The sequence below is a fragment of the Corythoichthys intestinalis genome, chromosome 12 (genome assembly GCF_030265065.1).
Source record: "Corythoichthys intestinalis isolate RoL2023-P3 chromosome 12, ASM3026506v1, whole genome shotgun sequence".
Taxonomy (NCBI): Eukaryota; Metazoa; Chordata; class Actinopteri; order Syngnathiformes; family Syngnathidae; genus Corythoichthys; species Corythoichthys intestinalis.
This window is the reverse complement of record NC_080406.1, coordinates 13587956-13602725: the sequence shown is the minus strand read 5'-3', so window position 1 is coordinate 13602725 and position 14770 is coordinate 13587956. Positions and strand designations below refer to the sequence as shown.

At 39.5% G+C, this 14770-nt stretch overlaps 1 protein-coding gene across 6 annotated transcripts in view; it reads right to left on the bottom strand.

The window, feature by feature from the left end:
• The window catches only part of LOC130927384 (obscurin-like protein 1), a 58689-nt gene that overhangs the window by 30751 nt on the left and 13168 nt on the right, over window positions 1-14770 (bottom strand). For 2 of the 6 annotated variants that reach the window (XR_009066395.1, XM_057853185.1), the window contains exons 6-25: window positions 14472-14738; window positions 14120-14395; window positions 13696-13971; window positions 13286-13561; window positions 12777-13052; window positions 12186-12479; window positions 11733-12002; window positions 11567-11641; window positions 9746-10969; window positions 9167-9448; window positions 7691-7966; window positions 5091-5363; window positions 4675-4950; window positions 4278-4553; window positions 3595-3861; window positions 2906-3181; window positions 2544-2816; window positions 1255-1530; window positions 909-1184; window positions 557-832 (exon numbers count right to left, since the gene is read on the bottom strand). Coding sequence is in view for 5 of the 6 variants with exons in the window: in XM_057853185.1 (XP_057709168.1) it covers window positions 557-832; window positions 909-1184; window positions 1255-1530; window positions 2544-2816; window positions 2906-3181; window positions 3595-3861; window positions 4278-4553; window positions 4675-4950; window positions 5091-5363; window positions 7691-7966; window positions 9167-9448; window positions 9746-10969; window positions 11567-11641; window positions 11733-12002; window positions 12186-12479; window positions 12777-13052; window positions 13286-13561; window positions 13696-13971; window positions 14120-14395; window positions 14472-14738 (6261 nt within the window). In the remaining variant the exon portion in view is untranslated. The remainder of the gene's footprint in view (window positions 1-556; window positions 833-908; window positions 1185-1254; window positions 1531-2543; window positions 2817-2905; window positions 3182-3594; window positions 3862-4277; window positions 4554-4674; window positions 4951-5090; window positions 5364-7690; window positions 7967-9166; window positions 9449-9745; window positions 10970-11566; window positions 11642-11732; window positions 12003-12185; window positions 12480-12776; window positions 13053-13285; window positions 13562-13695; window positions 13972-14119; window positions 14396-14471; window positions 14739-14770) is intronic. The other 4 variants (XM_057853186.1, XM_057853187.1, XM_057853188.1 and 1 more) reach the window with 4 other exon arrangements.

Here is a 14770-nt window from a genome sequence, read left to right as displayed (position 1 = left end):
AAAAAAAAAAACACAAAAAAAACCCGAAACAAAACAAAAAATATATATATATATATTATATATATATATATTAAATGTATTGAATCGGATCGCAAATCGTGTCCCCCATATCATAAATCGTACCGAACCATGACTTAACTGTATAGTTGCATCCCAATGGAACACCATTGCAGAAGCTATGACGGGAAAAGTTTTTATTTGCCTAAATGCTTAAGTTATTAAGTGCAATTTTTTTTTTTAAACACATTTTATTTATTCTATGTTTCTGTGTGGTATCAATATTGTTGTTTTTTACTTAAGAGGCATGGTCTATTGTTTTTAGTTGTGATTTCTTAAAAAGTATTTTTTCATTTAAGAGTAAATATTTACCGCGTTTAAATGGGTGTACTTGATCTATTAATATATACTGTATTTGCACTGTGTTATTGTAAATTGGTTAAAACAAAATGGGGGGGGGGGGGGGGGCAATAATATTGCATATCGCAATAATTTATGAGAATAATTATCGCACACTAAAATTTGTTATCGCGACAGGCCTACCGAATAATGAAATTACCTGCAACTGTGATATGGAATACCATCTTATCATCCCCAGCATCACAAGAGTATTCCCCTGAATCCTCGAGTGAAGCACTGAGGACAACCAATGATCGGAAAACACCCTGCTCTTCACTGCAGTACCGTTCAGTGTTATCTATCGGTTGATTGTCTTTATACCAATTGACAGCTGCGTTTGGTCTGGACAGTTCACACACTAGAATAATGTCATCAGACACTAGGAATTGCTTTTCTGTTTTGGCATTGGTTTTCCCAATAATTTGTACAGGCACATCTGAAAACAAACAAGAACAGGAATTCAGCAGACAAATACGAGAACTTTCCCAGGTAAACTTAATTTTTTTACGTACCTTTCACTTTAACATGAAAATCCATCACATCATCTTTTGCATCACAGATATATAATCCCGCATCTGCTAAAGCCAGTGAATGAACGGTTAATTGACGAGCTACGCCATCTTCAACAATGGTGACATTTTTGGAGTCTTCTACTTCTTCTCCGTTTCTCTTCCAGAAAACCACAGCATTTGGCCTTGACACCTCACAGTCCAGAACCAAGGTTTCATTAACAATTTTTTCGAGTATGTTGACAGTCTTTCGTCGACGGACAAAACGAACAGGAGGCTCTGTGAATGTACACGATTACACAATTAATAGTCCAACTGGTAATGTGGTAAGAAGTCTAATTTTTCTTACCAGCTATATTTACAAAGAATGTCATGGACTCATCTGTAGTGTCACAAACATATTCAGCGGAATCTTTAACTGTGGTTTCAGGTATGATGAGTCGTCTGTAGACTCCATCTACTTCGAGAATGAGATTGTCGCTCTCCTCTACCTCGAGTCCATCTCGGTACCAACGGACCACCGCATTTGGCCGTGAAATCTCACAGCTCAGTACCATCCTCTCTGACGTTTGCTGGCACAGTTCCATTTGCGACTGACTTGGGGATACAATCCGCACTGGAGGTTCTGAATATTGACACAATGAAAAGCTTTGGTCAGCACAAAAATGATGTAGGGCATCAGCATGTTCAACTTTAAACACTAGGACTAAAATCCTTCCTTTCCATTGTTCAGATTCATGCAAACTCTGGAAATAAAGCTGTGGAAAACCATATCAAGGAAATTATCCTGAGTTGTGAAAAGAATAGAAAATTCTACTAGTATAGGGTGAGGCAGAGCAACTTGCTTATTTACATTTGGCACCGTGAAGTGATGGTTGCTCTGTGGATGATCGGGATGGACTTATTTGAGAGGGTGGGGCTTAAAGTTTGCTTTTTAATGTGCGTTATTTATTTAATGTTTATATTTCAGGAACCCCAGTGAGCATCATAGAGTGGAAGAAGTTGGAACACGCTTTCGCTGTTGAGGCATTTTTTTCAAGCGGTCGCTCAATCGCTGTAATGCACCCTGCATTCTTCATGGAGGATTCGTCTCACAGAACGAGCAGATAAACCAAGAGCAGATGCGTGTTTTTTGTTTTTTTTGTTTTTTTTTACATCACCCCTTTCCCTGAATTTGTTTACCCATGAAACAATCGACTGCCAGCCAGGAACACGATATTATATTGAAATGTCTATAGAATGCACGTTGCGTTGTGACGATTGACCGACCGCTTGAAAAGAGTTCCTAAACAGCGAAAGCGTGTTCCAACTTTGTGCACTCCATGATGCTCACTGGGGTTCCTGAAAAATAAACACAAAATAAATAACGCACGTTAAGAACCAAACTTTAAGCCCCACCCTCTCAAATAAGTCCATCCCTACCATCCTCAGAGCAACCATTGCTTCAAAGCACCAAATTTAAATAAGCAAGTTGCTCTGCCCCACACTGTATTATTCAGTCAGAATTTTCTGTTTTGTTTAATATCATTTTTCTTGTTAGAATTGTGTTCTTGGTCAAAGCTATCATTCACTCTACCACAGTTAAATTTTGTAAAAACTCAAAAACCAATGAAAACACATCAGATCATGGGTTTTTACCTGTAATAGTGAGGTTAAAGAATATTGAATCGTCAGCTGTATCACAAACATATTCTCCAGAATCCTCAACACCACTTTTCAGAATCTTCAGTCGTCGATAAGGGCCTTCTACTTTGAGTTTGATGTTCTCGCTTTTCTGGAGTTTCTGGCCATCTTTGTACCAGCTCACCACTCCATTTGGACGGGACAGTTCACAGCTGAGAATAATTTCATCAGGGACATGACGGTCAAGGTGGACATCCTCCTTGGGGAATACGATCATCACCGGAGGTTCTTGAAAGTGATGATAGGAAATATTCACATGATCAATCAGAACCTTTCTTTTTAGGCTGTATTCAAGCAAACTAAGACATTTTCGTTACCTCGAATGTTGACCTTGAACACTACAGCGTTGTCTCCTGCGCGGCATGTATATATGCCCGAATCAACCAACTGGGCAGACTCAATTGCGAGATGTCTCATTGTCGCTTCAGCTTGTATTGTAATATTGGCGCTAGGTTGGATTTCAGCTCCGTCCTTGTACCACTGGACAACTGCGTCGTCTCTCGACACTTCGCACGACAGCCTGAGCTGTGATTTCTCCACCACGCTTTTAAAAAGCTCCTCTTCTAAGATGTCGGCAAACGTTATCGGCGGGGCTAAAAAATAAGGCACATAGTAAAGACCACGTTTGCACTCTAAGGGGCGCTTGATTTACTCGCCGAGCTCGCGTTCACAGCAGCAGCATCTGGCAGTTTAGACATGCGGAGGCAGATTGGTTTTTTTCCACACATTTTTTTTTTAAATGCCACTTCACATTAAAGTTAGAAATGAATGTTAATTATATTTGAAGCAATGATGCGTGAATTGCTTTATCTTAAAAACTGCAAATGACGGAAATAGACTTCAAATACCCATGTTAATCGGGAAATCTGGCAGTGAATGAGTTGGGAGTGTGATGAAATTAGAGCTTATTGAGGGGTGATTTTACTTGTGAAAGGTATTTGAGGCCATGGCAGATTATAGGAGTCTACAATCACTTCTTGAAAAGAAAAGGCTATGCATATATCACCTTTCACCTCCGCATAGCAATCGTTGGACTCTGAATCATCATCGCTTTTACAACCATACTCCCCAGAGACTGGGAGTACGGACACTGCTGAATCCAGTTCAGGTGTCCTTCTGTGGCCTTCTGAATCGATCTGTGTTGCTGATTGCGGAAAGTGTTTTATTCCGTCCTCATGCAAGCCAGGGAGGCCTGTGGAGTCTGAGCCCTTGCACTGCATTTTTTCTTTATCGCCTGCTTGAGCCGCCTGCTTGGCTGTAACTTCTGGAACAGCTGAGAATAAAATCAGTGCTACCAGAATATCAGAGCTTCGGCATTGAAGGAATCAGTTTTTGCCACACTAGAATATGTCATATACATCGAGATACAGCTAGAAGATCGTTTCATTTAGGATGTTGACTGAACACACTGGTGGGTTGGCTTACATGCAGTACATTGATCTGACATTTTGTTCTGAAACAAGGGTTGAAAACACCAGTTAGACCAAAACAAACCAAACAGCAGGTCAAATAAAGTGAGAGAACACTGTTGAAATGGACACTGCAGGTTTTTCCACTCCTCGGAATTAAGCCACTTTGACCTACCAGCGAGTACGCCGTCTCGTAGTATTACACTCTCAAGTGTTCTAAGTAGTTTTAGTTGCACAGGAAAACCCAGAAGGTTAATAATTTCCAAAATATGTAAATCACCTGCAACATCCACCTTGAATTCTATGTGGTCATCTGCAGAATCACAGCTGTACACCCCAGAGTGTCTGACTTCTGCAGCTTTAATAACCAACGCTCTCAATGTCTCTTCATTTTGGATTTCAAAATCAGTTTTTGGAAGCAGCTGCCCACCGTCCTTCTGCCACTGGACTTGGGCAGTTGGCTCTGAGACTTCACACTGCATCTTAACTGGGCAGCCTGTTTCTACCAATTTGTTCCTTTCTTCATCTGGAATTGCTGCAAACTTTACAGGAGCAGCTGGTAAGTGAAAAAGATTTGGAGATGAAAAAAAAAAAAATAGATAAGATAATTAGGAGCAAAATAATTCTATACTTTCGATCTTATATTTTCTTCAAATCTTAACACAAGGAAATCCCACCTTGGACGTCTACATGGAATGTAACGACATCTTCAGCAAGTTTACAGCCGTAAAGCCCCGAGTCTGATGTTTTAGCAGAGTGAATTATTAATTTTCTGAGGCTGCCATCTCTTTTCATGTCGAGGCCAGTTTTGCAAAAGAGATCAACCTCATCTTTAAACCAGGAAACCTGGGCGACTCGATCCGATACCTCGCACTGGAGAATAATCGGAGAACCAGCTGCAATCATCTTGTGTTTTTCTGATTCCGGGACTGGTGTAATATGTGGCAATCGGCCTAAGAGTGAAGAACAATGTAATTTTTGAATACACTGACCGACAGTTGTACCGGGACAACCAAAATAACTGCTCATAGAAAACAAATAAATGAATATACAGGCGGCAAATAAAAAAAGATGGCAAGAGAATAAGGTTCACCTTTTACATCCACTTTAAATGTGACAGCGTCATCGGCCGTTGCACATTCAAACATGCCACTATGTGTGGTTTCAGCTGAAGGTATAAAAAGTGTTCTTTTTCGACCCTCTTTTTGCAACTCCAAATTGCTTTGTTGCTGTAGTTTGACACCATCCTTGTACCAGTCAACTGCAGATTCCTGAGAGAGTTCACAGCTGAGAACGATAGCACAGCCTTGTTGGATGGACTTGTTCCTGTCAGCCTCTTGAAGCTCCAAGAACTTTGCGGGAAGGGCTATGTTCAAGATATTACAAAAATATAAATAAAGAGTGTCTTAATATAGTGATAATGTGCCAAATATCAAAGCAAATTTATTCATTTGAAGAATTTCAAGATAAAATTATGGCAGAGAGCAAAACAGGGACGCATCAGTTGACTTGAGAGGAATAATTAGTCAGAGTTAAAAAGTTGGATTATAAACTCATTTGAAGATGATGTCATCTATAAAGAGTCGTCTGCCAGAGTAGACGTTGGCTAAAAATGCCAAGATCAAGATAATTAATTATTGGTATGAATGTACAAGATAAGACGCTTTGGTCACACTGTACGTGTAGACAATAACTGTGATGAAGTCTTATGAAGTAAAGAATAATTAATTTCCAGTTTGTCACAAAATAACCTCATAAATCAATTCAATTTGAATATTAATATGACAATAACCTTTTATCTTTTTTTTTTTTTTTAAAGGGATCCACGGATAGAAAGACTTGTACTTCTTAAAAGATAAATGTTATTCTGAGTTAAAATAATTTGATATTTAAACCCCTCTTGATGTTTTCGTTTGATACAACTTGTAAAATTAGTTTAACTAGTAGGTCGCCATTGTTGTTGACGTCGCAGGGCGGTGACGTCACTGGGATATGCTGCCTGGTTTCCAGTGTATGAACGTAGTGACATAAACAACTGTTCAGCTCTTTCAATTTAAACCCGATAGGAACATTAATGAGCAAGACAGCACTGTCGACATTTCACAAAACGAGCAGAAAAAGCAAAATGAACAGGAAAGACAGGAGGAGAAGAGACGAGAGTAAGGGAAAAAAAAACGGTGTTCTGCCAAAATGTGCTACACCGGCGAAACGTCCTACAGGTGGCAAATTTGACACCAAAAGTACTACCGTGTGCTTTCAGCTTGTTTTGTTTAAATGCATACAGACAGAACATACCTGCCTTAAGAAAAGCCTTAAGAAAATACTTACCGGTAAGCATAGTAATATAAAATAAAGGTGGTTTAAATATGCTATGTGGCTAATGTGGTCAAAAGATCAACAATCTGCTTTAAAGCAACCACAAGAAAAAAACAATGCTTAAAAGTATGACAGGCAAACACATGCAAAAAGTATTTTGAATAATTGAAAAGGTAATAAAAGACTCAATATAAACACAAATACTAAGTACTCGCCGCATTTACCTGATGAGCGCATGTGTTAGACGTCTCGCCACGTATAAGGAATTGCAGAACACCGGTAGTATTCGTCGAGGGACAGTAATAAACTACGTCATCACCCCAGGCGTCCATTTCAGGTATAAAAACATGGCGCCCTCTGTAGGTCATGTGCTTCTAATAACATATTTTAGTAAATGAGAACAATTGTGCTTATTAGAGCTTACAAGTCTTTTAAGTCCGAGGTTCCCTTTAAATATTGACTACCCTTTCATGTCTGTTTCTTAGGAACAGCTATAATGTTCATGGTTGAGCTGACCCATTATTTAAAGTACTATCAGAAACAGCAACCAAATATGAATAAATAAACCATTTTTTGGATCAAAATATTAATATTTAAATTTGGTTACACTATTCTGTCACTAAAAATACAACTTATCATCATTTTGAGGGGGGGGGAATATTAATGTTTACGTACAAGGGGATCTGGGCTGTTACGTTTGCCGCAAAAAACAGTAAATAAAATGCTTGTATATGTAGTTTTTGCAAAGATATTCTTCCGAAACAAGAGCCTTATCTGTAGGTCTTGAAGTCAGTATGCATCTTGCCTAATGCAATCAAATGGAGTTGTTTTTCATAGAAACTGCTGCATCTTGCCTAATGCAATCAAATGGAGTTTTTTTTTTTTTTTTTACAGAAACTGCTGACAGTTAGTTTTGCCTCAGATAATCATGGACTTTTAACTGCCAACCAGCAAGACTCATGACCTAATCAAAAACATTCCAGACACACCTACTTATCTGTACATATAAGCAACGCCTAGCAATATTCCTAGTGTGCATTTACATCTACACGGCTTGTTCTGTAACGAAATGCACTCAGAAATTTCTGAAATTAAAACTACGCAGTATTGATCTATTGCCTCCAGTCTTTATTTAGCAATCCAGTCTAGCCGTCTCACCTGAATTGAAAATGAACACGCGGAGGACCTGAAAGACTGCCTCCAACTGTCTCTATGGTTAAATTATTCAAATAGTATAAGAAAGCTGTATTTCAAAGTGTAGGAAACCAAATCAGGTAGGGACATGGATTTAAAAAAAAATAGAAATAAGTGGTTGGGAAAATGAACATCCATTCAAATTAGTTGGTAGTGCAAAACGAAAAGACTCTTGAGCGTCACCTTTTACTTCCACAGTGAACTGGATGTCGTTGTCCTTCGACTCACAACGGTATACGCCAGAATGAGCCTCCTTGGTAGAAGGAATAACTAAAGATCTCAAATTATCCGTTGAATGGATGTCTATTCCAGTTTGAGGTGGGAGCCTTGTTCCGTCTTTGTACCACGTGACTTGTCCACTTGGTTCTGACAGCTCGCACTGCAGAGCAACAGGACAGCCTGCCGTGACTGTCTGTTTTTGCTCAGTCTCTGTTATAGCTGAGAATGTCTGAAGAGGAACTAAAGGATGGAATGCAAATTCAATTAGTTTAGAAAACTTACTTGCTGTATTAACCAAATATCACAATTAGGAAAAGAAGTCTCTGGCAGCGTGTTATGATACAATCTTATGAAGACTACTGAAAACCTTGCACACAAATCGAAGCGGTGACTGATGTATTGGTTTTTAAAAGAAAAATAAGCGAACATGTAATTTCCACACAAGTGCTCCTCCTGTAAGAGTACTTGCTAATACCTCTTCATAGGTCCAATTTAGCAAATCTTTTCCATACATGATACGGGCACTTTTTTGAATGCCGTGTTTTTGTTTTTTGGTTAGTTGGTCAATTAATTTGCAGGGTCATGCTAGTCAGAAACATAGAAAATAATATAAAGAACCCAGTCAATTTGGGTAGAGGAATGTTAACTTTCCGCTCAAGTCATGATGAATCCGTGTTGCTGTGACATGCAGTCAAAGGCAAAAGCATCCGTAAGTATTTAGCTTTGGTTAAAAACTAAAGTTGGACAGAGGCTGACGCTTACCTTAAGGAGAAAATATTGGTATATTTTTGTGTACTGTCCATCTTTAGCTTTGAACATATTCAAATGTACCATTATCCTTGAACAAGATGGAGTTGTCCATGGCTAATGTTTGAAAGAGGTGAGTCACTATCTCAATTTTGCTTTGCTGCCATTCACCCAGGACATCATTTATGTCTCAGAGGCAAAGGCAAAAAGACTTTCAGTATGGTATGAAATTGCGCGAACGCAAGACATTAGTACTAACTTCTTGATGTGTCTAAAAAGATTTCATGAAAGAACTTAGTTATTTAGCATGCTAATCTAAGTGCGATAGCAAGACAGTTCAGTATTAAAATATGCTTTTTGAGATTAGAGCAGTTCATCCAGCAGAAGAGGACCATCTCTTTTGGTAATCAATTTTTTTATGAATGTTTTTTGTTTTTGTGGCTACTGGAGGTCTGCCCTTTGCACAAGATACTTTCAGTGAGTTAGACAAGAATGTCAAAGGGTTTTAAAAGAAGATTTTAAAGCAGCAAACAAGGGCATGGGGGTTAAGGTCTAAGAGTGCAGGGGAAACTATTTAAAAAATGTAATTGAAGCATTTAGGCCAACCCAAAGTAGTAATCTAAGACATAAAATTCAAATTAACAGTGCTTCACTTACACATTCTGTCCCGACAAAAAAACAACTAATTTTCACCTTCAACATCCAGTTGAAATGGTTTAGCCTCATCTGTTGTCTCACAGCTGTAACCCCCCGCATCAGACAGTTTAGCAGAAGGCAAAGCTCTTATAGAACTGTCCACTGTCGTATCTTGGCCAGCCTCGTCATGTAGTTGTATTCCATCCTTGTACTGAGTGACTACCTCATCTGGAGTTGCTAGTAAATGTGGTAGCACTACAGGTTGTGCCACAGGCTCATCCACTTCCACAGACTCGATCCTCTCAGTCTGACATGGTGTTGCAATTGTCACAGGTGGAGCTGGGGATGTTTTGAGGTACATTGAGAGAAAGTTGCATCACTCTCATTGATTCAACAAAACATTTTAACCAAGTATCATACGCAATTTTAATCGATAATGTATGAATCTGAAGTAAATTTACGATCTTTAAACCATATTTGAATGACATAAAATTTTTTCTTAATATGTTACATTTTTAATATTACATGTCTCAAATGCTATTTTAGTACAGTATTACGTAAATTCAGACTTTGTTAAAATATGAAAGAGCCATACAAAATGTCTAATTTTGCTTGTTTTTCTTTGCTAATGCTAACCGTTTAAATCACCTTCAACAGCCACCTTAATTGCAGTGACATTGCTGTGACTGCCACATGTCCTTGACCGATACCTTTCTTCTGATTGGTCACTTGATGGCTGCTTGAAACAAGTCGAACCTGAAACCCGCATTGACGATCCTTGTCCAGAGTTCTCTGTTATGTGCACTTGGTCCTTTGCAGCCTCGGTATTGTGGTGACAAGCCTCCAGTACTGTTGTTTCCAGCATGGACTGAAACTGCTGGGTTATCACAGACTGTTCTCTTTGACAGACATCATCCGGTCCAACCAATGGAGAATGGAAGTTAGAATTTCCCTTTGAGTGGACAATTTCTGGGTGTGAAGCTTCATATAGTTTCATTGATACACAAGATGGTGTGGCAAGCATTTCGTTTTGTGCTGAGAAAGCAGTTGAAATCAACTCTGATTGGTGAATATCAGTCTGTAAAGAATTACCGCGGACCCCTGAACTGAGTAGTTTAGTCTGGATGCAATTAAGAAGATTATTTGTCAGGAAGTCTGGACTCTCTGTGGAATTGCAGGCCTTCTCTTCTTGGACTTTTGTAGACTGTAATAGTCTAAAAGGCTTCTCTGTGTGGAGACTTTTTACAGAGTCGCATAAACTGTCTAATTGCGCAGATGCAGTCTCTATATTGTTTGTTAAGTTCCTTGACTGGGGTGTAGAAGTCTTTATGTGGTTATCTAGGTCTGACAGGAGAGCACTGGGTTTAGAGCTACAGCGCCCTTCTAACTGGGCAGAAACTGTCTTGACATTAGTTTCTTGTGATTCTTTTTTTGTACTCCTCTGGGAATTACAAAGTTCTGATGGGACTGCTGTCTGCAAGGAAGTAATAAACTGTTCAGAAACTTCTGGGTCTTCTGCCTTCTTTATATGGAAAAACAATTCCTCACCTTGAGATTCGTTATATGTACTATGATGGTCAAGTTTCATTATTGATGGCTTTACTAGGTTGCAGTCAAATGGAGATTTAACAGTTGAGTGTTTTTGTTGATCGTTGACTTGGCTTTTGTCTTTAGATAAAATCCCATCAATTATATCTTCATTGGTTGACTGAGGAGTGGTTTTGCACATGGAATGTTCTTCGTATATCAGAGTATCTCTGTTCTCATCGCTGGAGTTGACAGACTTGGGCTTTGAGGGAATGCACATGGGATCTGTCAAGTTGATCTTCTCTTGTTCAGTGGCAAACCTTGGCAGTGTAGCTACAAGCAGAAAGGTTCAGTGGTTGTTGGTCTCAACTGTTCTCCTCACAACAGAATTTCATTGACATCATTGTGGGTTAGGATGGGAGTTATGGGATAATCCATTGCAAAGACAAACAAGATGGTCGACCAGGTTTGGTCTGAAATTGAGCTCTTATAGTTCCCCCAACAAAACGATCGTAACTAAATTGCAAGAAGTACCATACCCATTTCTTTTAAGATACACATTGTATTGCTTTAATAAGAGTTCGTTGTCATTGCAACGGGCCAAAGAGTTTGAAGGATCTGGTGATGCGTGAGAGAGTCAAAAGCCGAATTCAAAGAGCAAGATGTCTGTTACTGTGAACAATGTAAGGACAGACAACACATATATTAGTTTGAACAACTTCTCAGATAAACCACACAGCCACTCAACAATACAAACTACAGCTGGTAAAAGCTGACAACAGAGATGACAAGATGGCATGAAGCAATTTCCAGGTTGGGGGCTAGGTTGGGGCAAGTGCCTCCGATGATTGTGCTAAGAGTGCAACACCACCATTGTTAGTGGCATGTATGGTTAAATGGAGGACTGATGTTGAAATATATTTAAATCACCTTTGACATCCGCAGTGATTTGGGCAGATGCATCAGAAACCTCACCAATCTCACCAGCATAGTGACACTGCTCGGCTGTTTGGACAAAGCCAAAGAGAAAACAATGAGCGTGGTCATACTTCCCTACGTGAAACAAAATATTTGAATTACGACGGGAAAAAAACACCTTTTAAGTCCACATTAAACTTTGTGTCTGCAGATGTTTCACAGCTAAAACTCGCAACACCACAAAGGTCAAATGTGACTGGAGAAGGAAATGTTTGTGTGCTGCTCTCGGGTTCAAGAACAGTTTCCATTTTGGGGTAGAGTGGAGTTCCATCTTTGTACCAACAAGCTTTGGCAACAGGGTCTGAAATCTCAAATTGTTGCACAATTGGGCAGCGCTCTTCAGCGGAATTGGCCCTCTCAACATCTGGACCATATGTCACAGCTGGCACTATGGACAATCATTGAGGATGGAGGGTTAGAAAAAGTGGTTTCAGAATTTTCTTTAAATTGCAAAAGAAAAGAATATTCGCTTGGCACGAAAACAACAAACACAAATCGAGAGCAAAGACTCAAGTCAGTTAGTCATTCATTACTTAAGTAGAAACTACAGAGAAAAGACAAACACAATCACCTTGAGTGTTTACAACTAATGGAGCAACATCATCTGCTGTTGCACAGTAGTAAGCTCCAGAATTTGATGGATGACTTGGTTCAATGATAAGAGTCTTCTTTATGTCTTCCTTTCCATAGTGTCGTCCGGAATTTGATACTGTAGCTTTAGCTTTTTTCAGTGACCCCTCTGGCTTAAGTGGACAAGGACTCTCAGGGTCTGAAATTTCACGTGGTGTTTCGAAGGAGCAGGGTGTCTCAAGGGAATACTTCTCCACAAACTTCAAAGGCGAGGGTGATGACAGCGCAGAAGGAGCTAAAGGTGATGACTCAAATCATAATTGGGGATAAACATATAGGTACATATCTGTACTCTGATTAAGAGGAGTTTAAATATTTTAATTTTCCCTAAACTGTAATACATCAGACCTCGGAGAAAAATGGACTTGGAATTAAACTTTTCACAAGGAGAAATTAGTTTGACAACACTGAAAGAAACTGTTATAAAACCATTAAAACACCATTTGACGCAAGTGACAAATACAATGTTAGTTTGTCATTGTTTAAAGACATCTTTAAGAATTGCTTTAAAGGTCAATCAAAATATAATCACCTTTCATATCCACAGTGAAGTGGATGGTCTCATCTGATGTTTCACAGTTGTATTGCCCGGCATGCACAAGCTCGGCAGAAGGGACAATGAGTCGCCTCAGTGTGCCATTACTCTGTATGTCCTGCTCTTTGTGTGGGAAGAGCTTTACACCATCTTTATACCATTGTGCAGGTAATGTGGAGTCTGCAACCTCACATTCCAGAACCAAAGGTTCGCCCATTTCAAAGGACTTGGCTCTCTTAACTTCGGAGTTATTGCAGGGCATCACAGGTTTAGCTAGCATTGGAAATTCAGAAAGCTGAATAAATATCTTAAGAATTAACTGCTGAGAATATTAAATGGATTTAGAGAATTGTATTCCATTGAGAACTACAGTCATTAATGAAATTAAATTAGATTTAATCCCAAAATATGTCATAAACGCTATGCAGTTGCAGTAGGAACAATTTGTATCATCTTGAAACAAGAGGTGAGGTTAAAAAAATTACAAAGTATAAAAAAGAAATCACCTTTTATCTCGACTTGAAAGTCCATGGTGTCATCTTTTGTTGTACATCGGTACACACCAGAGTGAAGCAGCTCTGCCGACTGAATAACTAAAGTCCTTGTGGTTCCGTCCATCTGGATTGCTAACTCAGAATCTGAAACAAGCTGTATTCCATCCTTATACCAGCAAACATTGGCGTCGGGATCAGAAACCACACACCGGAGTGCCAAAGGACTCCCTGCTTCAATCGACTTGGTCCTCATTTCTTCAGAAAGTGGGTAGAACTTCACAGGTGGAGCTACAGATACAGTTTCATATCTACTATCAAAATTCAGCCAGCTGTTAATATCTGTTCTAAATGTGTGAATCCTGGCAACATGCACACTTTTAAGAATAAGTTGCTTAACATGTGAATACACTTTGCTTAATCACCTTTGATATTCACATTAAACGTGACAGCATCACCCTTCGTCTTGCAGCTGTATAAGCCAGAGTGATAAAAATCAGCTGAAGGGATAACCAACTTCCTCACAAGTCCATCCGCTTGAATATTTACTCCACTTTGAGGGAAGAGCTTTGAGCCGTCTTTGTACCAGTGCACCTGGGCATCGCGATCTGATAGCTCGCAACGTAACAGAATAGGAGAGCCTGCATGGACAGTTTTGATCCTTGCTGCTTCAGGAATAGCTGAAAACCTCACAGATGGGGCTATGGATATTTAGATATGGTCAATAATTTTTTGATGTTCAACTTTTTGCATGAGCCAAACACAAACAACTTAAAAAACAAACAACTAAAGAAGTCATCTAGCACATTTTGAAAATTCCACTACATGCTAAGTAGAACTCGCACTTACCCTCAACTTCCACATTGAACCTTATGACATCATCAATGGCGTCGCAGCAGTACACTCCTGAATGTGAGAACTCTGCTGACTGGATGACAATCCTCCTCATGGTACCCTCTGACTGGATGTGAAGACCATCTGTTGTCTGTAATTCCATCCCGTTCTTGTACCAGTGCACTGGAGCCGCAGGGTCTGAGAGCTCGCAGTAGAGTACGATGGGGTTCCCAATTTCAACAAATTTGTTTCGGTCCATTTCTGACATTATTGAAAACTTGACGAGAGGAGCTGTGAGTTTGAGAAAGTCCATGATCGTAGTGATTAAAATGGTGGAATACCCTAATGTAAGACTCGAGACACTCACCCTGAATGTACAACGCAGCTGAATCCCGTATGCCGTATGCAACAAATGTTATTTCCGCTCCATTTTCCTTGTCTCGAACCCCTTGGATTCGAAGAGACTGGTGTGTTCTCGAGCGACGCATGGAAAATCGCTCGTCATCTTGAAGTTGCGTGCCATTTAAAAACCACGAGCCAATAACAGATGCAGATAATTCAATGGTGAATACTGCATCTTGTCCTTCTGGAACAAGTGCGTCTTGTAAAGGGGTTTGTATCCTGGCTACTGGAACTGAAGAATGAAATAATAAGACATAAAATGAG